The sequence below is a fragment of the Stenella coeruleoalba genome, assembly GCF_951394435.1.
Source record: "Stenella coeruleoalba genome assembly, chromosome: 2".
Taxonomy (NCBI): domain Eukaryota; kingdom Metazoa; phylum Chordata; class Mammalia; order Artiodactyla; family Delphinidae; genus Stenella; species Stenella coeruleoalba.
In genome coordinates this window covers 144542788-144566761 of record NC_137147.1, presented here as the reverse complement: position 1 = coordinate 144566761, position 23974 = coordinate 144542788, and the positions used below count along the sequence as shown (strand labels likewise).

At 44.3% G+C, this 23974-nt stretch overlaps 1 protein-coding gene across 6 annotated transcripts in view; it reads left to right on the top strand.

The window, feature by feature from the left end:
* Positions 1-23974, top strand: part of TLN2 (talin 2) — a 450537-nt gene that overhangs the window by 299436 nt on the left and 127127 nt on the right. For 4 of the 6 annotated variants that reach the window (XM_079912034.1, XM_079912031.1, XM_079912032.1 and 1 more), the window contains 10 exons: positions 752-932; positions 1836-1949; positions 4446-4554; positions 5317-5525; positions 6077-6175; positions 10663-10830; positions 12058-12352; positions 15011-15177; positions 20474-20602; positions 21769-21882. In XM_079912034.1, coding sequence (XP_079768160.1) covers positions 752-932; positions 1836-1949; positions 4446-4554; positions 5317-5525; positions 6077-6175; positions 10663-10830; positions 12058-12352; positions 15011-15177; positions 20474-20602; positions 21769-21882 — 1585 coding nt within the window. Of the gene's footprint in view, positions 1-751; positions 933-1835; positions 1950-1999; positions 2358-4445; positions 4555-5316; positions 5526-6076; positions 6176-10662; positions 10831-12057; positions 12353-15010; positions 15178-20473; positions 20603-21768; positions 21883-23974 lie in introns of those variants that run through there. The other 2 variants (XM_079912035.1, XM_079912036.1) reach the window with 2 other exon arrangements.

Genomic DNA, 23974 nt, shown 5'->3' with positions numbered 1-23974 from the left:
CTGTGGGTTTGTCCACTGGGCTATGAGGCACCTGTGCCACCCTCAGATTCTTACCTTCATATGCTCAAAGTCCTTTACACTCACTGCTCATTCTAGGAAAATATGAAGAAGTAAAAAAACTGACAATTTTTTTTATTAGATGCCCTAGGAGTCTTCCCAGACTTAAGTTGAAATGATCTGGAAGAGAGCCAAAGTCTGCCAATCATCAAAGTTTCTAAGGTGTTGAAACAGCCTTTGTGGTCGATGGCTTTTGACCTGGGGAAGGGGAGCTAAGCTGTGGGAGATTTTAAGTTCTTTTCCACGCTTCTTCCTTCAAGCTCAGGATAAATGGTCTCTGTCCCCGGGGCTTAGAATAGAACGTGGCACACAGTAGATAAGGTGTTGAATGAATGCTATTTCAGGTAGAATTTACAAAATAATAGATCAGTGTATCCAAAACATTCACTTATGCCTAGAACATCATTATTTTTTGTGTCTTTTTAAGAACAACTAATAGCATAATGCCATGAACCTATCAACTAGATACACTGGGAGTAGTTATTTATATTACTGATTATAAAAGGATTAATTCATCTCAGGGTTCTGCTGAAACATTTTAGTGCTGCTACTTCGTTCACAATTCTGTCTGTATTTGCTTCTTGGAAACTGGTTGCCATAGCATGAAGCAGTGAACACTGGTGACACCTGTGGTATCTTATTACACTCCCTGTGAATGGCCACCTCGCAGTGACCAAAGCGTCTGTCCCCCTAGGTCCACCATCTTGCAGCAGCAGTTCAATCGCACCGGGAAGGTGGAGCATGGTTCAGTGGCACTGCCGGCCGTGATGCGCTCCGGCTCCAGCGGGCCTGAGACCTTCAATGTTGGAAGCATGCCCTCCCCACAGCAGCAGGTCATGGTTGGACAGATGCACCGAGGCCACATGCCCCCGCTGGTGAGGCTACCAGGGGACTTGCCCTGCTCGTCACTATGCTGCCTTTGGTGTCCAGGGAGCCACACCAGCCTGGGGATAGGTTGTGTGTGTCATCCTCACTCTCACTACTTCCTGTCTGAATCCTGGCTCTTCAGCTGTGCAGTCCCAATGCCTAATTCCCAGTGTGTTTTCTTTTAAATGGGTGGCTCTGGCAATGCCCTGTCTAGGACCACAGGTGTCCTTTAGGGCTGGACAAGGACCAGTGGCCTCTCCACGTGGTTTGCGAGAGAGGGATAGGACCCTGCTCCCCTGCCTGTTCATCGGCCCAGATACCCCTCAGGGAGGCTTAGAAGTAGACCAAGTCTCTTCCGATCCACACATTTCCCCCCAGCGGATCATTGGTTCTTTCTGCTGTGCTGGTCTACCTGACTCGGGGCCTCTCTCAGGCCTGCTCTGGAATCCCATGCTTTGGGGCAAGAACTTTTTGAAAGCAGAAGAGCCTTAAAGTCCAGAGGTGATTTGAGTGGAGAAGCGTGTTGACTGTAGGTTTGGGTGGAATCTTATTTACCAAGAAGAGTTCTGATGTAGCACACCCATGTGATTCCTGTGCAGGAGACCTTCTGTCCGGAGCACTCAAGGATTGGGTCCCCTGAGCTCCCCTGCAGGGACTCTTCCTGAGCCTTCTTGTTTTCCACACTCTGCTGATGAGAATCACCCTATTGCAAACACTCATATTTAGTGTCCTACTAATGTATTATAATACCTACTGGCCCCCCGTTGAAATAGGAGCTGGTTCAGGCAGTTTGTTGAGACATACCCTGGGCTGCTTTCTCATGATCTCAGGTCCACTTTCCTTGCTCATGTAGAGCCTGTGTTGCCAGTCTAGGAATGTGGTGTGACCCCTTGTGTTACCTGCCTTTGCAGACCTCGGCCCAGCAGGCCCTCATGGGGACCATCAACACGAGCATGCACGCTGTCCAGCAGGCCCAGGACGACCTCAGTGAACTTGACTCCCTGCCGCCTCTCGGCCAGGATATGGTAAGTGTTGTTCAGTGTTTTTATTCGATGTCTCTGCCCTGGCAGAAAACGGGGTTCTGTGCTCTGGCTGGATTCAGTGAGATGAATCTCTGTCTCCAGCTAGGTGAGTTGGAAGTCCATGTTTTTTCAAGAGATGGAGTCTCCATCTCTAGGCTGCACCACAGGCGGAGACAATCCTAGGGTGCTACAGGCTGTCGGCAGTACCCCATAAGGGCTAAGAACTTGGACTCGAGTCTTATCATTTGGACCCAGATTCCAGCTCTACTGCTCAATGGCTGTGTGAATCTGGGCAGCTTACTCTCTCTAAGCCTCCATTCTGTCATCCCTGAGTAGGGCTGTTGTGAAGACCCAACCATCCAATCATGTAAGGAGTTCTGAGTCCCGCACCTAACACGTAGTGAGAGCCCGGTGAGTATTAGCTGGGTTTGTTGTTAGTATTTACCCATGGTTCACACACCTGAGCAAGCATCACAGTCTTTCAGAGGGCTTGCTAAAACAGATTGCTGGGCCCCTCCTCCATTGTTTCTGACTCAGTAGGTCTGGGGTGGGGCCTGAGAATTTGCATTTCCAGCAAGTTCTCAGGTGCTGCAGCTACTTGTTCAGAGACCATGCTTCACAAACCACTGGGTTACTACTATTGAGCTTTTCAGCGAGGCAGATTAGCTGCCTTCCTGTAGCTGCTGCTGCATGAAATTGTCTAGCCCCTTGCTCCTTAAATTGTGATCCACAGGCCAGCAGCATTGGCAGCACTTAGGATCTTGCGAGAGGCACAGAATCTTAGGCCTTACCCCAAACTTCTGAATCAGAATCTGCATTTTAGTAAAGTTCCTAACTGTTTTGTGTACACATTTGCAAACCACTGGCTATCACTGTCCTTCCCTGCCCTGCTTCACACGTTAAAAATCACCTGAGGAGTTTTAAGGACGAAGCCTAGGGCCCAGGTCAGACCAAACAAATCAGTGTTGCCGGTGGGTGGGGCCTGGGTATCAGTGGGTTTTCATCTCCCTATTGTGATTCTAATATGCAGCCAGGGTTGAAGACCACTGCTTTAAGACTGCCTGACCCTCGTAGGGCCAGAACCAAGACACAATTTGTAGCCTCATCTTGTCCAGCCAGGCTAACTGCCTCCAAGTTTTCCCTGCTCGGTGTTTTTCCTTTGTGTACTTGTGTACCTGCAGGGTGCAGCATCCTTAGTGCTGTTTCTCCCAGGCCCCTGAAGTCATTAAATATTTTGCTTTGGGGAGCTTGAGAGTAAAAATACATATGGCAGACTCCCATATCCAGCACAGTTGTGAGAGAAAGTTTTAAAATATCTGGATTTAATATTCTTGCTTCACCAATTTTCAAAGAGTTAGTATATAAAATATTTTAGTGCTAGACATACGCTGAACCAAGATTAATATTTTGGGAATGTTTTGGGAAGCAGATCAGCACCTTATATAACCATAGGATCATCATTACCAGTGTATAAATGAGCATTTATTGGCTAAGACCAGAAACAGCCAAAAACAGAATTTGCTATTTATAGGGTCAAATGAACATGAAGTATAAGAACTAGAAAGGTTTTAAAAGACCATTGAGTGAGATTCCACAGTAGAAGAAATGAAAGGCACAGGAGTTGGGTGAAATGTGCTCGAAGTCATATCATTTGTTAGTGGTAGAGCTGGATCCAGAGCAGGGGTCTTGACAACCACCTCCCAAAACCCTACCAGGAAAGGTGCCACGTCAACATGACATTCATCTTGTGAACAAAAGACAATTGCTACGCTGATAGAACACGCATGAGCTAGAACACCCTAATTCTAACCCCATTCTCTAAAAAACAAGATGAAGATTAGCAACAGTTGTTGTTGCCACTGTGCAGTATTATTATGAGATACTAATTTTTTTTATATATATAAATTTATTTATTTATTTATTTTTGGCTGTGTTGGGTCTTCGTTTCTGTGCGAGGGCTTTCTCTAGTTGCGGCAAGCGGGGGCCACTCTTCATCGCGGTGTGCGGGCCTCTCACTGTCGCGGCCTCTCTTGTCGCGGAGCACAGACTCCAGACGCGCAGGCTCAGTAGTTGTGGCTCACGGGCCCAGTTGCTCCGCGGCATGTGGGATCTTCCCAGACCAGGGCTCGAACCCGTGTCCCCTGCATTGGCAGGCAGATTCTCAACCACTGCGCCATGAGGGAAGCCCCATGAGATACTAATTATTTTCAATTTTTAAATTGAATTTACCTACATAAAGCCACAGAATTTTTCTCTCCAAGATCTTAAAGACAACATAACGTGAGTAAAAAGTACTGAGAAATTACGTGCCATTCAGCATGAGTGAATGAGCAAGAAGCCTGTTAAGTACATCGTTCAAGGTGACTTAAGGGCCTCGTTGGTGCTGGCCCAGTGAAAATAGTGTGGCCAAAACGCTGGTCTCATTTTATGGCACAACTTCTCTGGTTTCCTGGGCAATCCTGTGCAGCACTTTTGTCATGAAGTTGTCTGGTTTTGCAGGCGTCTAGGGTATGGGTTCAGAATAAAGTCGACGAATCCAAACATGAAATCCACTCTCAAGTCGATGCCATCACAGCTGGAACAGCTTCAGTTGTTAACCTCACAGCCGGTAAGTCCCTGAGGAATTTGTGGTGTATTGTGATTTTGTTAAAAACAAACGTTCTTATTCTTTGATTGAAACAACAGATTTGTCCTATTCTGAGAGGAGAGTCTATTATTAGGCCCTCACAATGCTTCAGACATTTTCTCCCACTGACCCAGGAGAAATGCGGTGAACATCTCATACCTTTTTGTCTGGATCATGCATCATCAGTAAAAACCACTTATCCAGCTCTTCTCATTGTTCAAGCTGCTGGACATACTTCAAAGTATATCGAGGCCAGTTTCTCCCTTCTGAGAGATTACAGTCTCAAAATGGTTTTAGATGACTAACCATCATGGGTGCCTTCTTCTGTCTTGTCCAGCCATGGTCTCCTCTGTATAGCACGACTCCCAGCCTTGCACTGTCACATGAGAGCCAGGGAAGATCTTGGCTTCACCAAGCAGCGTTGCAGTGTTTCAGGGGTAGAGTTGAGCTCTCCAAGCGGCTGACCTTGGAGCAGCCTTCTGAAAAGGGCCGTGAGATGCTGATTCTTCCTTGGGAATTTCAAAGGTGCACATGCTCAGTATCTTAATATATGAGGCCTCGGGGTAAAAGGACCCCATGAAGAGCAGTACCTTGGAGATGGGGAGACGTCTGACTCCTGCAGGATGGGGGCGTCGTTGGTGGGGGCAGGGTTCTGCTGCCAGTGTTACCCTGTTTCCTGTCAACCTGGGCTCCCCTCAACCTTCACCACCCTCCTTGGATGGTTATGGTCCTTCTCTGTCCCAGGTGACCCTGCAGACACCGACTACACCGCTGTGGGGTGTGCCATCACCACCATTTCTTCCAACCTGACGGAGATGTCCAAGGGCGTGAAGCTGTTGGCGGCCCTCATGGACGATGAGGTAGGCAGCGGGGAGGACTTGCTCAGAGCTGCAAGGACCCTCGCCGGGGCCGTGTCGGATTTGCTGAAAGCTGTGCAGCCGACTTCTGGAGAGGTGAGCTTTGGGGCCATCAGTCACTCGGGTTCTGAGGGAGGTGCAGCCTCTGGGTCCCATGCGGTTCTTGCTTCCTGAGCTGTCCCTTCCATCCTGACGACTCATGTTCCCACCCTCTGGGGTTTGGAGTTGGTGAACTGGGTGCAGAAACCATGGTTCAACCTTTGAGACTGGTTGAGCTCTTAGTAGGAAGCCTCCTTTCCCCACCCAAGGGTACTTGATTAGATGTAACCTCAGAAACTAACACACATGACCAATACACATTTAAAGGGGATACAAGTCTGTACGCTAATTTCCTACCAGCTGAATGAGGCTCATTATTTGAGCATTTCACATCTATGCAGCCATTGCTGGTTTGTGAGCCACAGGCATTTCCTTGCATAGATTCCACCAGGACGTGGATGTCTCCCGTCTGGCAGATAGTTCAAGAGTCTCACTGAGGTGCAGGAGGAGGCCATCCTGTAGGATTCCTCTTCCTGCACTGCCCTGTCTGACGGCGCTGGGGAGGCAATGCATTCTCTTTCCCACTAAGATGTGCTCTGTGTTCGTAGCCTCGACAGACAGTTTTGACCGCTGCTGGAAGTATTGGACAAGCCAGTGGAGATCTTCTGCGGCAGATCGGAGAGAATGAGACTGATGAGCGATTCCAGGTAAGATATTTGCAGCCCATAACCTTGGAGCCTAAGCGATGGCCTTAGACCCAAGCAGGGAGAAGGTAATGAAAAACTGAGTCTTCCTTGAGCAGACAAAAAAAAAGATGAAGGTGGATTATCTCAGAGTGTGGTCTTTATGTGTTAAAGAAAAAGAATTTTTAATTGAAAGACTCATTTCACTTACATCGTGCATCACCACTTTGAAACACTTACTTAGCTGTTCTCACTAGTAAGCATGCTACACTTTCTTCAAACACAGATACGGATGGAATAATGTCACAACCACCCTTATACTGACCACCCAACCTCTAGAGTTATCAACTCGTGGCCAAGCTTGTTTTATCTATTTGGGGTGGTTTTTAATTGCATCATTCTTTTTTTTTCTTTCTTTTTTTTATGAAGACATTACTTTTTAAAAATGTTTTTATTTTTTACCTTATAAAGTTATTTCTTTATTTTTGGCTGTGTTGGGTCTTCGTTGCTGTGTGTGGGCATTCTTTAGTTGCGGCAAGCGGGGGCTACCGTTCATTGTGGTGCGCGGGCTCTCATTGCAGTGGCTTTTCTTGTTGTGGAGCACGGGCTTTAGGTGCGTGGGCTCAGTAGTTGTGGCTTGCGGGCTTAGTTGCTCTGCGGCATGTGGGATCTTCCTGGACCAGGGATCAAACCTGTGTCCCTTGCATTGGCAGGTGGATTCTTTTTTTTTTTTTTTAAATATCTTCATTGGAGTGTAATTGCTTTACAATGTTGTGTTAGTTTCTGCTGTACAACAAAGTGAATCAGCTGTAAGTATACATATATCCCCATATCCCCTCCCTCTTGAGCCTCCCTCCCATCCTCCCTACCCACCCCTCTAGGTGGTCACAAAGCACCGAGCTGATCTCCCTGTGCTATGTGGCTGCTTCCCACTAGCTATCTATTTTACATTTGGTATGTCAATGCTACTCTCTCACTTCGTCCCAGCTTCCCCTTCCCCAGCGGGAGGATTCTTAACCACTGTGCCACCAGGGAAGTCCCTAATTGCATCATTCTTGAGTTCACATGTAAGAGTGAAAACACGGGCGCTCCCTTACACTCTGCTGACACATAGGACAGGCTTTCCTTTGTGTTTAGAGCTGGGTCTCTTGTCTGTGTCATATCCAAAACCACAAGTGTGGCAGTCTTTTTTGTCACCCCTTTTTTTTCGATACCAGGGACGTGTCCTCTGGGGATCAGCTGTAGCCACTGTTTGCAGCTGGCTGGATGCACTGCCAGCTCAGACAAGATCTCAACCTGTTTGCCTCTATTCCCAGACCCCGCAGATGGGGCGCAGAGGCCTTCTGCCAGGGATCTTCAGGCTCAGATGAACTCTTCACATACTTGTGGGAAGATGCCTTTCATTCCTCATCCTCCTAAGTCTTCATTTTACAAGTAACATACAAATACATTCTAATTAAACTGTTATAGTTTGAGCCCTTGTTCTCTGGAAGATGCCCTTTTCCAAATCCTATGTCAGGTTCAATGTTTGGGATTTCTGTAGAATTCAGAATTAAAGGATCTTTCAACTTTCCATTAGCGTTCAAGTCGCTTTGGGGCAATTTTGCTTGCTATTTTGTCTAGAACTGCCGAACTTCATCACCTCAAGACGTGTCAGTTACGCTAAGACATGGTCATGTATGTTGTGGATACATGAAACATGTACCTTCTCTACTCTCCACATTCCTGGGGTGCTGGGAACATAGCACTCATTCAGATCCTGCAATACAATGAGACATTCAGTGCATGAACATTCATGTGATCATGGAGGCTGAGACCCATAATGAGTGGTAGGAGTATTTCTGGAAGCCATTTCTGTGCTGGAATGTCCAATAATAACTATAAACAGAATTAACTGTAGACCACATAAATACATCTCAGTAAAGCCAAGCGAATTATGTCCCCATCCTGACTTCCCCTTAGTCAGATCCTCAAACTACCCTTGTGTGTCCTGTGCATTCTGTATTAGAGCAAGTAATTCTTTGTAGGTAGGTACCTACTTAGGAATTGCATAAATACGAGATCCATCTGTTGGTTTACTTGGTTAATTATCTTGATGCAGTCAACTTATTTTCCAAAGTGTTTGGGAAGATTGAGAGGGAAGTCACAGTCCTTCGTTAAGGCATCTCGTATATCCTTGAGTATGTATGTATGTATGTATGTATGTATGTATGTATTTTTGGCTATGTTGAGTCTTCACTGCTGCACATGGGCTTTCTCTAATTGCACCGAGCGGGGGCTACTCTTCTTTGCGGTGTGTGGGCTCTAGGCGCGCAGGCTCAGTAGTTGTGGCGCACGGGCTTCGTTGCTCCGTAGCATGTGGGATCTTCCCAGACCGGGGATCAAACCCATGACCCCTGCATTGGCAGGCAGATTCTTAACCACTGTGCCACCAGAGAAGTCCCTGCCTTGAGGTGTTTTTTGTTTTTCTTTTAAGATTTTCCTCTTTTTTTTTCTTTGACAGACCGTTTCCATCACAGTGTAAATGCAAACTCCGCCTCCTAATATCTGCTTCTATGCAGACGTGCTAGGGAAGCAGGTTCAAGTTTAGGGTAGGTCCTGTGGAGGCGTTCTTAACAGGCGAAGGCCTGGCTTGAATGTTTCCCGTTCTCTAGGTAAACACCAGGACAGTAAGGTGATCCTACAACCTCCTCCAGTTATGGGTAGCCCCTGGCTTACTGACATTGGATTTCTTACTCTCTATTTTTCTGATTCTTGAGATCCTATCTTGGAGCTTTTTATTGAGTTTTCAATGTACTGCATGTTCCCAGAGTTAACAAAGATTTATTTTACATGAGCTGCATAATAGTGGTCTTGTTGAAAAGTTTGACAAGGGCCTTGTCAGCAACTATAGCCATAGTATCACGTTCTTTTTCTAACTGTATTTTTTTTTTTCTGGGACAAAATTAATTGGAGGAGCAGGATTTCTATAAATGAGTCTAACAAAGCCCTTTAGAACCGTCAAGAGTCTGCATGACCGAATCTTGGTCCCTGGGTGAAAAGATGGATCCTATCAAGGGAAGGAATACTTTGACCCATTTTGGGAAGACTGCTTTTAAAAATCTTGATAATAATTTGTGACATTCAAATTTTGTTTTCCCTGAGCATTGAGATAGATGTCCAAGAACTGTAACTTTGCAGGCCATGCTGGGAGCAGTTTCTAGAAGTTGTATGACAGATGAGTGCCAGTCAGATCCCAAAGGCATCTTCAACTTTCGGCACCACAGGCTGTGGTTTTCCCTTGGACATCCAGTAAACACCAGAGACCTAAAAAAGGCTGGACCAAGCTGTTCCTTTCAGGCTGCTTTGTTGTTGTCCATTTTAAAAGCTGCTTATTTGGTGGATTCATGGGTTTCTGATTTGCCGGGATAAGGTAGAGTCTTTGCTCTGTGTACAATTGTACAGGCTAAACACTCTTCCCAGTATATCTTCTCATAAAAGACCTTGTTGTAAAGACTCTGTGGTGCCCTTTGCATTCAGAATCGAAAGTGCTTTTCATTATCTGATGAATTAATAAAGACTTCTGACCACACTTCCTCTGGGAGAAAGCCTTGACATGTTCAAAATAATAATGGCTTATATGTTTGGGAAGGCATTTCCAAACCAAATAAATGACTTTCAGTATTAAAAGCCAAGAAGTGAATTAAACGTAGCAGTGGTGATTCTTCAGGTCACAGAAGCGGGTGACACATCTGATGGGCTAAGTCAAAGGATTCTCCATCCTGCAGGCAGAAAGCCTTTATGTTGACTTGAAGCATAAACTGATCTCTCAAGGCGCAGAGCTCCTTGCATCTTCAGTGAGGTCTTCTTGTAGCTGGTTTATTTATGTAGGCTCTCTTTCCACTTTTCATTATAATTCATCTCCATCCAGAAGGCTACAGAACACTGAGAATCACTTATGTTCAGAGCATTCACGGGCTCTTGAGCTGGAGGTGCTATCCGTGCATGTTCAACGTTGCCCTCTGGAGGCCAAGATGTGGCTGAATTTCTGATGACGGCTTGGATCTTGTGCAAAGTAGAAATCAGAAAAATAAATTTTCAAGTTAGAGTGGGGCATGATGATGGAGGCCGTGAATTTTATCCTTCCTGCTGCTCATAGTGTATATTTTCAGCTGATCCACCACAGACTCAGGAGATGTTGTCAAGATTCTAAGTGTTGTTTAAGTGCACAAATGTGAGTCAGTGGTTAAAATACAAGCCTTTCCCTCACACTAACCTATTTTGGATTGAAACCTATGCTACTTAATGTATAGGAGACTGTTATTAGGATGTAGGTCTCCTTCCTTAATTAGCTCTCAGGCTAACTGGACATTTCAGAAAAATAAATGGGAAAATATTTTTCTAAAGTACGGAAGGAAAAAGGTCAAATGGAATTTTAATAAAATGTTTAAGTGGATCACCACACTTTACTTTCAGGCTGTGAAGCGTGATTAGGAAAATATAAATGACTATTTTTTTTTCCCTTTTCTTAGGACGTCTTAATGAGTTTGGCCAAAGCTGTTGCCAATGCTGCTGCCATGTTGGTACTAAAGGCAAAGAATGTGGCCCAAGTGGCCGAGGACACAGTCCTACAGAACAGGGTGATTGCTGCCGCCACCCAGTGCGCCCTCTCCACCTCCCAGCTTGTGGCGTGTGCCAAGGTAAGCCAGCTGGCACCCCAGCCCTTTCTACAGAGTGTCACACGCTCTCATCTGCCTCCAGGCATTGAGAGGAACCAGGGGCAGAACTTGTTAAAATTGTCTAAGACTTAGAGCTTGCTTCAGGTGTCTTTTAGGTGACATGACAGGATTTTAGTATAAGGTGTCCAGTTCTTTAATCATTTTTTCCTTGTTCAAGTCCTCAGGCAGTGGTCCTTTTTGTATCTCATTGCCATTTCTCCATGCCAATTGCTGTGTCTCCCCTTTGGACTTCTCAGCATGTCTTCTTTACCCCTGTGCACAAAGAGCTCTTGGATTGTGTAGTTACAGCATTAGATATGGGTTCAGTAATAATCCGTAGAGTCCATGGGAGCCCTTTCTGCACTGCACAGAATCAGAAGGAGGTAATGATGAAGTCCATGGCTGCCAGTTAGGATGTACACCCTCTGTGTAATACACTACTTCATTAAGCACCATCATCCCCGGTTTACTGAAGAGGAAACTGAAGCCCTTAGATGTTACTGATGACAGCCACAGAAATCGTAAGTGGCAGGACTAGGGTTGCAACTCGGGCCAGTCTGACTTCAGATACCCTTTCCGTTCAACCATGTGTATCTTTGCTGAGATGACGTGTCACAAGATGGGAGCCATCTGTTTCTCAACCTGATGACATAACATATTGTACAGATGTGTAATCTGGTTCAGCCTGGCATTTCTGGTCCCATCGGAGCATTTGCAACATCAGTCAGAGGGGTCACTGATGGTCTCCCTCCTGCTTTCCTCGTTCACCATCCTAGTATCACAGATTACTGACACAACTCCCCTAATCTTTCAAATAATTTAGAGGCAGAGTTCCAGGAAATATAATATATTCCTCTGGAAAAAAATATAATTCTTTTACATAGTCTTTATCTCAGCTCAGAAGACTCAATTCAGAGGTTCCTAAGAGCAGGAGGTATAAAGGTAAATATCAGAAATTTCTCTCTACAGAAGTAGTCAGTAGTATCAATGGTTGTAGAGCACTAATGGAGATGAAAGTTAATGGGCATCTAAAATCACAAAGTGAAATGGTGAAGTATGAGAAACCTCAGTGATGGTTTGGTTGAATCCCTGGTCCTATAAATAAGGAACTGAGGCCCAGACCACAGAAGGATGTGGTGGAAATGCTAGTGGGTGCTGGAGACCAGAGTTGTCCCACGGTAACCAAGACTCACTCCTGTCTCGCTTCAGGTCGTGAGCCCCACCATCAGCTCCCCTGTGTGCCAGGAGCAGCTGATTGAAGCAGGGAAGCTCGTGGACCGCTCAGTGGAGAACTGCGTCCACGCCTGCCAGGCAGCCACCGACGACACTGAGCTGCTGAAGCAGGTCAGCGCGGCGGCCAGTGTGGTCAGCCAGGCCCTCCACGATCTCCTGCAGCATGTGCGACAGTTCGCCAGCCGAGGCGAGCCCATTGGTCGCTATGACCAGGCCACCGACACCATCATGTGTGTCACCGAGAGCATCTTCAGCTCCATGGGCGATGCTGGTGAGGGGCTGGTCTGTGGGTGGGCCGGTCGGTTTAGGGTTCCCTGATGGTGATGATTGTGAGTGAGTCGGACGATGGTTGCCTGGACATCTGGCAAAAGGGCAAGTTCTCATCCGCCTCAGTCAGAGACTTCTTCCCTGAGGCTGGGAAGAAGATTTGAGACTCCTAATGTGCCTGTCCCAGCAACACTGAAAGACTTAACGTTAACTAGGGTATCTTTATTTAATAATTTAGTTACACAGTAAATCCCTTTTGTTCCAAGAATGTCCACGTTGGATACGGTAAAGTTGGTGCAGCCACAGGGGTAGGCAAGAATGAGGCTTGGAATGAAGTTTATTATACTGACAGGTCCCACACAGGGGGTCACTGCGTGTCACACAGGGTCACAGGGGAAGCATCGAGTTCTGATCAGATGGCAGAAGTCAGGATTGAGGAGAGAGCTTAGGCCACCACCTATGTTGGGATTTCTGTGGGAAAGGCAAGATGAACAGCTTAAGTTTGGCAAGTCTGAATAATTTCAGCTGGCTCTACCCTTATAGAGTGATCCCTAGTTGCCTGGTCCATGGCTCTGGGATGATGAAGGCAGAGGAATATTGTCTCCTGGGCTGTAGGGACCAGACAGAGGATGACTCTGGATTGGGTAGTTTACCACCATGTTCTTGGCTAGACCCTTTACTATCTCTAAGTATTGGCTAGCTCTGGGAGGGGCAGTCTCTTTCCAACCAGAAAGGTTTTTCTAAGATGTCAAACATCACGATATATATATATATTATATATATATATATATATTATATATATATATATAATATATATATATATATAATATATATATAATGTATGTATGTATGTAAAATGCACCTTTTCAGTCTATTAGTTAAAAATTATGTCTCCCCAGACCCAGCCCATCACTATCCCATCTAAATCTCTAGAATTGACCACTTACCAATTTCTGTTTCATCTTTGCAGAAATGTTAAATCTTCCTACTGACATTTATGTGTATGTACAACACCCTCTTTCTTTTCATATTAATGGAATTCTGTTACACATACTCTTCTGCAACCTTTTCCACTGAATATATTAGAAAGTTTCTTCATGTTGACCTATACACTAATCTTTTTAATGACAGCATAGTATTCTATTCAATGAATGCATCGTAATCTACTTAACCAGTTGTCTTTTAATGGACATTTAGGTGGTTTCCAAGTTTCTGTTTGTTTTACAAAATTAATATTGCAGTAACCATTCTTGTAAAAATATCTCTGTTTACTTTGGGGAGTATATGTAGGATAAATTCCTATCAGTTGAATTTCTGGGCCAATAAGTATGTACATTTTTTATTTTAAACGTGTCTGAAGTTTCTCTCCAGAAAGGTTCCACAATTTGCAACCCTACCAGGAGTTTGTAAGAAGTCTATTTTCCTACTTCTTCCTCAGCACAGAGCAACACTTCTTAACGACTATATTTTTAAAGAAAATTACCTTGTGATTTTCTCTATCCTTCTTAAGTGATTTAAGAGATGGCACTGCTCCACACATCTGGATTTTTTTGGTTCTTTTGTTTTTATTTTTTTTAATAAACTTTTTACTTTGGAATATTTTTTCTATATACAGTAAAGTTGCTGGGGTAATAGACTTCTCTTGTACCCTTCCCAGTTTCCCTCCTTTTTAGCATCTCCGTTAGGCCGCGGGACATTGGTCAGAACTGGGAGATGAGCATTGGTATGTTACTGTTAACTAAACTACGGACATGGTTCAGATTTCACCAACTTTTCACTAATGTCCATTCACTGTCCCAGGATCCAATCCAGGGTACCTTGAACTGAGCACTTTTTGATTTTCGTGAAAGCCTTTTTCCCCCTTAATGTTAATAATGCTTCGTCATCCTTCACAAATGACCTTTCGGGGAGGAAATTGCTCATATTTGAGTAGTTTTATTTTTAATGTTGACGATGGTACCCCTCCCACTTCCAAAAGGAAGTTGAAATAGATAACAGTAAAATCCCAGCTACTAATAACAATTACTAATAACGAGATCAAAATCAATGCTGGGAAGGAAAGGGTGAGTAAATTGATAGGAAGACTGGGCCAAGGCAAATCTCAGCCTTTGAGCATGAAACTGGGGTCTGTGCTTCCTATGAGTGAGAGCCAAGTGACACAAATAGAGTAGGTTATGTGATACCACTCATCTGGTGTTAGGTAGCATGCAGATTGACTCAAAATTTTAAAATATTTTTCCTGTGCACATTACTCAAAGAGCTCATTATAGGGGCTTTTGTGTAAGTGGCTTCTGACGTGAGGTAAATAATATTTTCTATATAAGTATTTACTAAGCTTAAATGCACATAATAAATCCACATAATCTTGTTCCCTGCCTTCTCTTTATAAAGGGTTCCTCTTAGGTTACTTATGTCATTTTTATCCCGCACAGTTAAAGACTGAACTTGGATGTGATTGGGGGTAGACAGGCCTGGCAGCCGCAGGGAATATTTTTGGTTCAGAATCTGACTTGGCTTCATTGCTTAGGAATGGAGCATGGAGGCTCATTTCTCTTCGTCCCTTTTGCCAGAGGAATAGAGACAAGACTGTGCTGGCTCCTGAGGTTTCCCCTGAGCTTTAGGAAGCAGACAAACAGACTGCATCCTCTGTCCCACCCTCTAGGTGAAATGGTACGCCAGGCCCGGGTCCTGGCTCAGGCCACCTCAGACCTCGTCAACGCCATGAGGTCAGATGCGGAAGCAGAAATCGACATGGAGAATTCCAAGAAGCTCCTGGCAGCGGCCAAACTCTTGGCTGACTCTACCGCTCGCATGGTGGAGGCTGCAAAGGTAGTACATTGGATTTATTCAATTGAAAAGTGAACATCATTGAAAGTTAGGATTTGGAAGGTATCTTCAAGAAAGAGAATGGTCAGACGAGTGTGCATTTTTGTTCGGTTAAAATCTATATGGCTCTGTAATGTTTAACCTTCTTCAAGTGGGAAAGGGGAAGGTCTTGGAACACATGAATGAAAAAACTCTTTAGGGAAGTGGTGCTGACTCAGCCATAGACAAGAGTCCCTGCTTAGCCAGTACTCTTTTTACATTGGGTCATTGCCATTGGCTTTAGTGAAAATGATGATGAATTTCAACTTGAGGTTTCAACAGTAAATTCACTTTGACCTGTTTTCTTCCTGCAGCCTTAATGTCACTTTGCCCTCCATTCGACTTCTCAGCTAAACTTCTTTCAAGATTTTGCATAGGTGACAAACTTATGGTTACCAAAGGGGAAAGGTGGGGAGAGGGATAAATTAGGAATTTGGGATTAACATATACACTCTACTATATATAAAATAGATAAACAACGAGGACCTACTATATAGCACAGGGAAGTATACTCCATATTTTGTAATAACCTATATGGGAAAAGAATCTGAAAAAGAATGTATGTACATATAAATATATACATAAGAATAAAGGCAGCAAATTCTCAAAACTCACCACTTAAAAAAAAAAAAAAGATTTTCTGTAGGTGTTTCCTGCTTCACTGTTACCCAAAACCCAGTAGCTATTTATAGGAGAGTTTGAATAAAGAGTTAACAGACAACTTTGTGCTTTTTGACAGCTATCCTATGTCATGATGCTTCTTTTTTTAATTTTTGAGTTTTATTTTATTTATTTTTTTATACAGCAGGTTCTTATTAGTCATCCATTTCATACACATCAGTGTATACATGTCAACCCCAATCTCCCAATTCATCACACCACCACCCACCCCCCCCACCACGGCTTTCCCCCCTTGGTGTCCATACGTTTGTTCTCTACATCTGTGTCTCAACTTCTGCCCTGCAAACCAGTTCATCTGTACCATTTTTCTAGGTTCCACATACATGCGTTAATATACAGTATTTGTTTTTCTCTTTCTGACTTACTTCACTCTGTATGACAGTCTCTAGATCCATCCACATCTCTACAAATGACCCAATTTCATTCCTTTTTATGGCTGAGTAATATTCCATTGTATATATGTACCACATCTTCTTTATCCATTCGTCTGTTGATGGGCATTTAGGTTGCTTCCATGACCTGGCTATTGTAAATAGTGCTGCATTGAACATTGGGGTGCATGTGTCTTTCTGAATTATGGTTTTCTCTGGGTATATGCCCAGTAGTGGGATGGCTGGGTCATATGGTAATTCTAATTTTTAGTTTTTTAAGGAAGCTCCATACTGTTCTCCTTAGTGGCTGTTATCAATTTACATTCCCACCAAAAGTGCAAGAGGGTTCCCTTTTCTCCACACCCTCTCCAGCATTTGTTGTTTGTAGATTTTCTGATGATGCCCATTCTAACTTAAAAGCCAGTGATTCTTGTTTATGGTTTCCTTTGCTGTGCAAAAACTTTTAAGTTTCATTAGGTCCCATTTGTTTATTTTTGGTTTTATTTCCCTTTCTCTAGGAGGTGGGTCAAAAAGGATCTTGCTGTGATTTATGTCATAGAGTGTTCTGCCTATGTTTTCCTCTAAGAGTTTTATAGTGTCTGGCCTTACATTTAGATCTTTAATCCATTTTGAGTTTCTTTTTGTGTATGGTGTTAGAGAGTGTTCTAATTTCATTCTTTTACATGTAGCTGTCCAGTTTTCCCAGCACCACTTATTGAAGAGGCTCTCTTTTCTCCATTGTATATTCTTGCCTCCTTCATCAAAGATAAGGTGACCATATGTGCATTGGTTTATCTCTGGGCTTTCTATCCTGTTCCATTGATCTATATTTCTGTTTTTGTGCCAGTACCATACTGTCTTGATTACTGTAGCTTTGTAGTGTTGTCTGAAGTCAGGGAGCCTGATTCCTCCAGCTCTGTTTTTTCTTTCTTAAGATTGCTCTGCCTATTCGGGGTCTTTTGTGTTTCCATACAAATTGTGAAATTTTTTGTTTTAATTCTGTGAAAAATGCCATTGGTAGTTTGATAGGGATTGCATTGAATCTGTAAATTGCTTTGGGTAGTGTAGTCATTTTCACAATGTTGATTCTTCCAATCCAGGAGCATGGTATATCTCTCCATCTGTTTGTATCATCTTTAATTTTTCTTTCATCAGTGCCTTATAGTTTGCTGCATACAGGTCTTTTGTCTCCTTAGGTAGGTTTATTCCTAGGTATTTTATTCTTTTTGTTTTTGCAGTGGTAAATGGGAGTGTTTCCTTAATTTCTCTTTCAGATGTTTCATCATTAGTGTATAGGAATGCAAGAGATTTCTGTGCATTTATTTTGTATCCTGCTACTTTACCAAATTCATTAATTAGCTCTAGTAGTTTTCTGGTAGCATCTTTAGGCTTCTCTATGTATAGTATCATGTCATCTGCAAACAGTGACAGTTTTACTTCTTCTTTCCCAATTTGGATTCCTTTTATTTTTCTTCTCTAATTGCTGTTAAAAGCCAGTGATTCTTATCCAGGGCTCTGTTTCAGAACCCTGTGAAACTTACTGAGGTACACATGCCTTAATTCCACCCCCAAAGAGCCTAACTTCCGAGTTTGCTGCTAAGACCCGGTGTATGTGTGTGTGTTTCACAGAAGATTCCGATGCCTACCTCCGGGTGAGAACTATTTTAAATGGATAAGGCTGTATTTATCTATGATGTTTTTATTATGCAATTAGCATATGCTTTTGGTGAAATGAATAGAAAATGCAGTAAGTATAAATAAGAAAATAGAAATGACTTTCAACTTCATATCACCCAGGTAACGTGTTGAATGTATTCCTATGCATTTCAGATTCATTAAACATCCCCACAGCTTAGCCTGCCTCCTTGGTCTCTAACAGAACAGTAATGTGTCTCAACCAAGTGTGTGAATTGCTTCACTTTCGGTGTAATGTGACATGCAGTGACATCCAGTAGACCTTCCTCCTTGTCTGACTCACCATTGTATTACCTGAGGGGCCGATAGTCCTTAGAGATATGTCTTGGGTAGGGCTGAAGAGAGTCCCAAGGAGGGGCAGGGTCCGAACTTCCTTCCTCTGTCCCTGATCCTTCTTTCAGTCAAGGAACTCTGTTCCTTAGCATCCCTTTTAGCAAAAATACGCATTAGGGTTTTGGATTATAGTTAATATTTTTAAGGTTGTGACTAGTTTTGTTTCCTTTTTTTTTCTCCTAAGTTTAAAGAAAGCCATTTCAGGCAAACCCTCATGTTCACAAAAATTACTTGCTAGGCTGGAAAGAATCTTAGTGAAAAATCTAATCTGTCTCTTACTTTACAAATGAGAAAATTAAAACTCAGAAAGATTAAACCTACCATCACATAACCAGGACTGAGCCAGGACCAATGTGCACACTTGTTTTTGGATGTGTAGTGCTCCCCAGACTCTTTCACGGCATTTTACCAAGTTACCAAAGTGTTTGTTATTTTTGTTTATTTATATTAGATGGGACAAGGTTGAGTGTTTTTGTTAAGTTCTGTGAACTTTTTAGTTAAAAGTTGATACTTTGTTGTCATGGCAGTATTTTAATTTGCTGAATTTTGTTGAAAGACAAAGAATGTACGATGGTTAGACTTCCAAAGAATATATTTAGTGTGAAGAAAAAAAAGATTTCATAATCAGTAACTAAGATTTCAGGCCAAGATTAGTACCCCATATCTAATACACATTCATCATAAAACAGATACTGCTAAGGAAGGATCCAGACACGCACGTCAGTGTAACGTGCAGAAATGGTGCTTTCCTGCTGCTTGAAACACACAGTTAAGGCTGGCATGCCACTGGAGGCATTGATAAAGGAGTGGCTTTAGAAAATACCCGATAACCAGAAAAAATAAAATGACTCTCATAAACTTGCAGAAGAACGCAAAAGGAGCCCAAACAATCCTTTTATATGTGAAATGCAAAAAATACAATTTTTTAGTTGCTAAAAACACAAAAATCAAGACTACTAAAAGTGGTTTAAATTTAAACGAAGATTCCATCCAAGAGGATGGCAAAACAACTCTGTCACAGATGTTAAAACTGTTCCATTCAGTGTGAATTCCTATGACCTTTTATACATATCGTAGTTCAATGAAAGAGATTTTTGCAAATTGGTAAATTTGGCAAGGTGTTCACATGGAAAATTGAGATGTTTAGAAAATTGATTTCGATAATTGGCGTGTTTCTTTCTGGCTCACAAGCAAATATTATTGCCCAAAAATGTTCATAGGAAGAAACTCATTCATCTGCATACATCCAGTGCTGGTCACAAAGCATCCAGGCCCTGTGAGAAGAATCTTGATTGATGCTTTTATCTCAGGTGGACGTGGAAGACTGGATGTGCTTTAAGTTTTTGTCGAGTTATTGGGCAGTAAAATTATCCTCTCCCTACATTACCTTTAGCCTTTCCCTGCTTCAAAATCCTACCCATCTAACTAAAATCCACTTGGACTCCTAACACACTTTAACCTACAGCAACACAGTAAAAGAGCCGTGGGCTTACACAAGGGAAACATGGCCATCGGCTGTGCACGGCACCCTCCTCTTTCCCTGCCTGGGTAGGGGCATCGATTTCTCTCATTAGTACAGTTGGGGACCAATTCTACTTGGCTATATTTGCCAGCCCAGACTCTCTAGGAATGCAATTTCTAGACATGGTCTTTCTTAAACCACAGTGGCTTATAGAATTTTGGATGGCGTTCCCATCCCCCCACTCCCTCCAGACCAGCCCCTGTGTTATGCTGTAATCTTAGCCCAGTCTCATTCACCAGTGCCGCAGGACAGGAGAATCTTTCAGCAGCAATATGTGTCTGTCACACCAATTAAAATAAAATTCTCCCTGAGAGATGTGATCAGGAGGGAGATTTATCTTAACATCTTTTAAACCATTGGGTTTCTCACCACAAGGTAATTTATGTGGATGATGAACGCTATGATCTCAAGTGTTTAATTGTTTATTTAATTTAATTATTATTGGATTTTTCTTGTTCAGCTGTGCAGTTTGGAAACATCCCCTGGTAGATATTTTTTTGTTGTGAGAGGAAACATCTTTATCATAAAGATACTGCTTTGGCTTCTCTCTTCCTGTTACTTGGTATTCGTAGGAAAAAGTAACATTGAAGGCATGAATTCAGCGTCTGTGGCATGCTGCCCCTTGGACCTCTTGGAATCTTTCTTTTCACCTTCGTAGGGAGCTGCAGCCAACCCTGAGAACGAGGACCAGCAGCAAAGGCTGAGAGAAGCTGCAGAAGGTCTCCGGGTGGCAACCAACGCCGCAGCCCAGAATGCTATTAAGAAAAAAATCGTCAACCGACTGGAGGTCAGTAAAGAGGCTGGTTTTCCAGGTTTTAGATTTGCATAGAGTCCACTGAAAGAATAAGCGAATTCATAAGGCAGTGCCCCTAAAAAGGAAGCTAAATCAAGATAGACGATGCAGTTTAATGCTTTAGGTGCAGTTTAATGCTTTGAACGGCTGGTTTAGGGACATTGTACGTTTATGTTCAGTGGTTTAGGTCCATTGACACAGTTTGAAAAACTGCTTCAGTTCATGGTTGCACAATGTCAGAATCTTTTCAGAGTTTAACATTCTTGAACAGAATTCAAATTTTCTTTCAGGAGGAACCAGGTTTGTTTTTTTGTTTCCTGGCATTAAGGGATGTACACGTTCAGAAAGGACCTTTAGCTAAAAATGTATATATATTGTTGGAGGTAATACTCTTTCACGACTCCCAGTAGATGATAGGAACTTCAGAAGACTGGAGATGGGGATAAATAGGTTTGGAAGGGAGTAATAAATACTTCTGTCGTCTTTCAGAATGCTTATTTATTCTCGGGAAAAAAAAAAAGTAATAGGCACAAATTCTGTAAGAAAATAAATCTGTCTCACAAATGTACACAGGAGATTCTTACACTAAAATTTGGGGGCATTAGAGGCCAGAACTTGGCTCTAGTGAGGAATCCCTCCATGTGTAATCTGCTGAGTTCTGGAGGAAAGCTGACCTCCTTGTCTGTGGAGGGAGACTAGAGACTAAACACGATTAAGTACGCCAGTGGGGACATCTGGGCCTTTCTGAGCCCAGGCAAGTCAGGAGCCCCAGTGTGTGTACTTGGGGCTTGACCCAGAGAGCAGCCCATGCTTCTTGTGAGAGAAATGTTTTTCTCCTAAAACATTTAGACTTAGTGCCGCTTATCAGCGGCATCGTGGTCCTGGGACTCGTCCCTTGTCTTTTTGAGAAATGACAGATGAACATCGGCACTTGAGCCTGTCTTTTTCAATTGTCCCACGGTACTTAAACCAAAGGAAGACAACAGGGCGTGGCTAGGTTAGAATGTCATTGGTGCTGAAAGGGTGGAGTCTGTGCCTGGTGTGCCCCTTCTTGGAGCCGTGCGGTGACCCCCTTTAGTGGAGGGGATTTATATCAATGTGCGTGTGTGTGTGTTTGCACGTGTGAACCCTGCCTCACCTCCTCTTACTGTCCTCCCCAGGTTGCAGCCAAGCAGGCTGCGGCTGCAGCCACGCAGACCATCGCCGCCTCCCAGAACGCGGCCGTGTCCAACAAGAACCCCGCGGCCCAGCAGCAGCTGGTCCAGAGCTGCAAGGTGAGGCACCAGCTGCCAGAGAGCCAGGTCTGCTGGAGGAGACCCTGATAACATTAGAGCGCCCAGTGCCCTGGTAATTCGGTTAAGACTGATCATCCAGGCTCCTAATCCAGTTTGTTCCGGCTCCCATGTTCCAGGTGTACACACACACGTCTGGTTTTTGTCTGTTAAGCGAATGGCCTATGTTTGGAAAGAGAACATGTTTTTCCCAGCATTGTCTTTCCTTTGTCTAGATTCTTTTCCTTTTTGAGAGCACAAGTCACGGAGGATCAATGACAAGGCTGTTGAGGGCTCTGAAACGGTAATGAAGCATTGAATTTCCAGAGGGCCTTGCTCCCTTTGAATGGCGGCCTTTGTGTTCAGTCTTCACTCATCATGGCAGGGGTGACTTCCTGCTTTGCACTGATGGCACCTGAGGACTTATTCATCCTGTCTGGCCTCGTCGCTGTTGCGCTCTGGTGCTTTCTGTGGTTGCCTCACTGATCTTCCGAGACCTGTCGCCGACGCCGCGCTTGAAGCCAAGGTGCCGCAGAGGGTGCCGTCCACCTCTGCCGCCTTCTCTGAGCGCCCAGAGTTAACTGTCCCGGGAGAGCCCCGAGTGGTGCCAAAGGCACATCTCGTTGCCTGGCCATCGCCCACATGTTGACACCATGCCTGACTGAAGTTCCCTGCAGTGCTTCGGTTCGCCATGGAAGCTGGGTGCAGAGGCATCTTGGATTTGCGTGGGCTCAGCCTTCTCTCTCCTTTCTCAAATCTCCTCTGTGAAACCATTCACATGTGAGGGGTGTTGCTGCTTCTACTTCAAAAATAGCTTTACTCCTGTGGGGAGACCACCCAGGGCCCTCCACGTCCTGAATCCCAGTTCTCTGAGGCTAGCCCCTCACTGGGGAGCAAGTTTGCTCTGGTGGAAAAGCCTCAGCAATGCAGGAGGATCCTGTCCTCGGGGTTGTGCACGTAAAGAGGGTTTTTTTCCTGAGAGCCAGGCCCCTGCTGCGGAGGGAGTTGGTTTCCTGTTGGGGCCTGACTTCAGCCGCCAGCAGGGGTAGCAGTATGTTCCTTCTCAGGGAGCACACGCTACTTGTGTCCAGGAAAATAGTATGAACCTTCCTCCTACTTTTTATGAACAAACGGAACATACTCAGCCCGTGGGTATCTCTGTCAGGGAATGAGAGCATTACTGTTTATCAGGTTGCGGTGCAGAAGGTAAAGTGGGCCAAGTTCCTGGAGCCAGCAGAAGAGGATGCGAGTGAAATTCTCCTGGAAATTTTTTTTTTTTTTTTTTGCGGTATGCGGGCCTCTCACTGTTGTGGCCTCTCCCGTTGCGGAGCACAGGCTCCGGACGCGCAGACTCAGCTGCCATGGCTCACGGGCCTAGCCGCTCCGTGGCATGTGGGATCTTCCCGAACCGGGGCACGAACCCATGTCCCCTGCATCGGCAGGCGGACTCTCAACCACTGCGCCACCAGGGAAGCCTGAAATTTTTTTTTTAATTCTTGCTGAAATAGCCTCCTGAAAAGAACATGTCACCAGGGTGGGCTGCTCTTGGGCCCTTCCTTAGCAGTGACGGCCACTGTGCCATGGCCTCTGAGGGCCTGGTTGGTCAGATGTGGCGTGGTGCAAAGGGACAAGCCAGAGGACTTGTAGAGAGGGAAAAGGCCAGCATCTCCTAGGCACCGTGGAAGACGGTCACTTTCAAGTGGTCTCACCTCGGGATACTGTCCTCCCTCCCCTACCCCGGGCATTGGGTTTTCCCATTTGAGTGAGAACACAGGAAGAGGAACCACAGTGACATGAAAGCTGACAGATGAAACGTATACCCGCAAAGTCAGATATCGAAATGCTGAAGTATACTGTTAGTTGAGTGCTTCTCTCACTTTCTTCTGATCACTGGACCATATGAATTGAGTTTATCCACCTGTGAATTGGATAGATTCTTGGATGCTAGGGTTTTCAACCCTAACGAGCCAGGATGGTGTGAGCTGCAACTGGGGAAATTGTTTTAAGGCTTCGTTATGGAGAATTGCCTTGTGCTGCGTGTATTGGGACCCGGGGGACCACAGGGTAGAGTGTGTGTGGGAGGAGCCTACCCCCA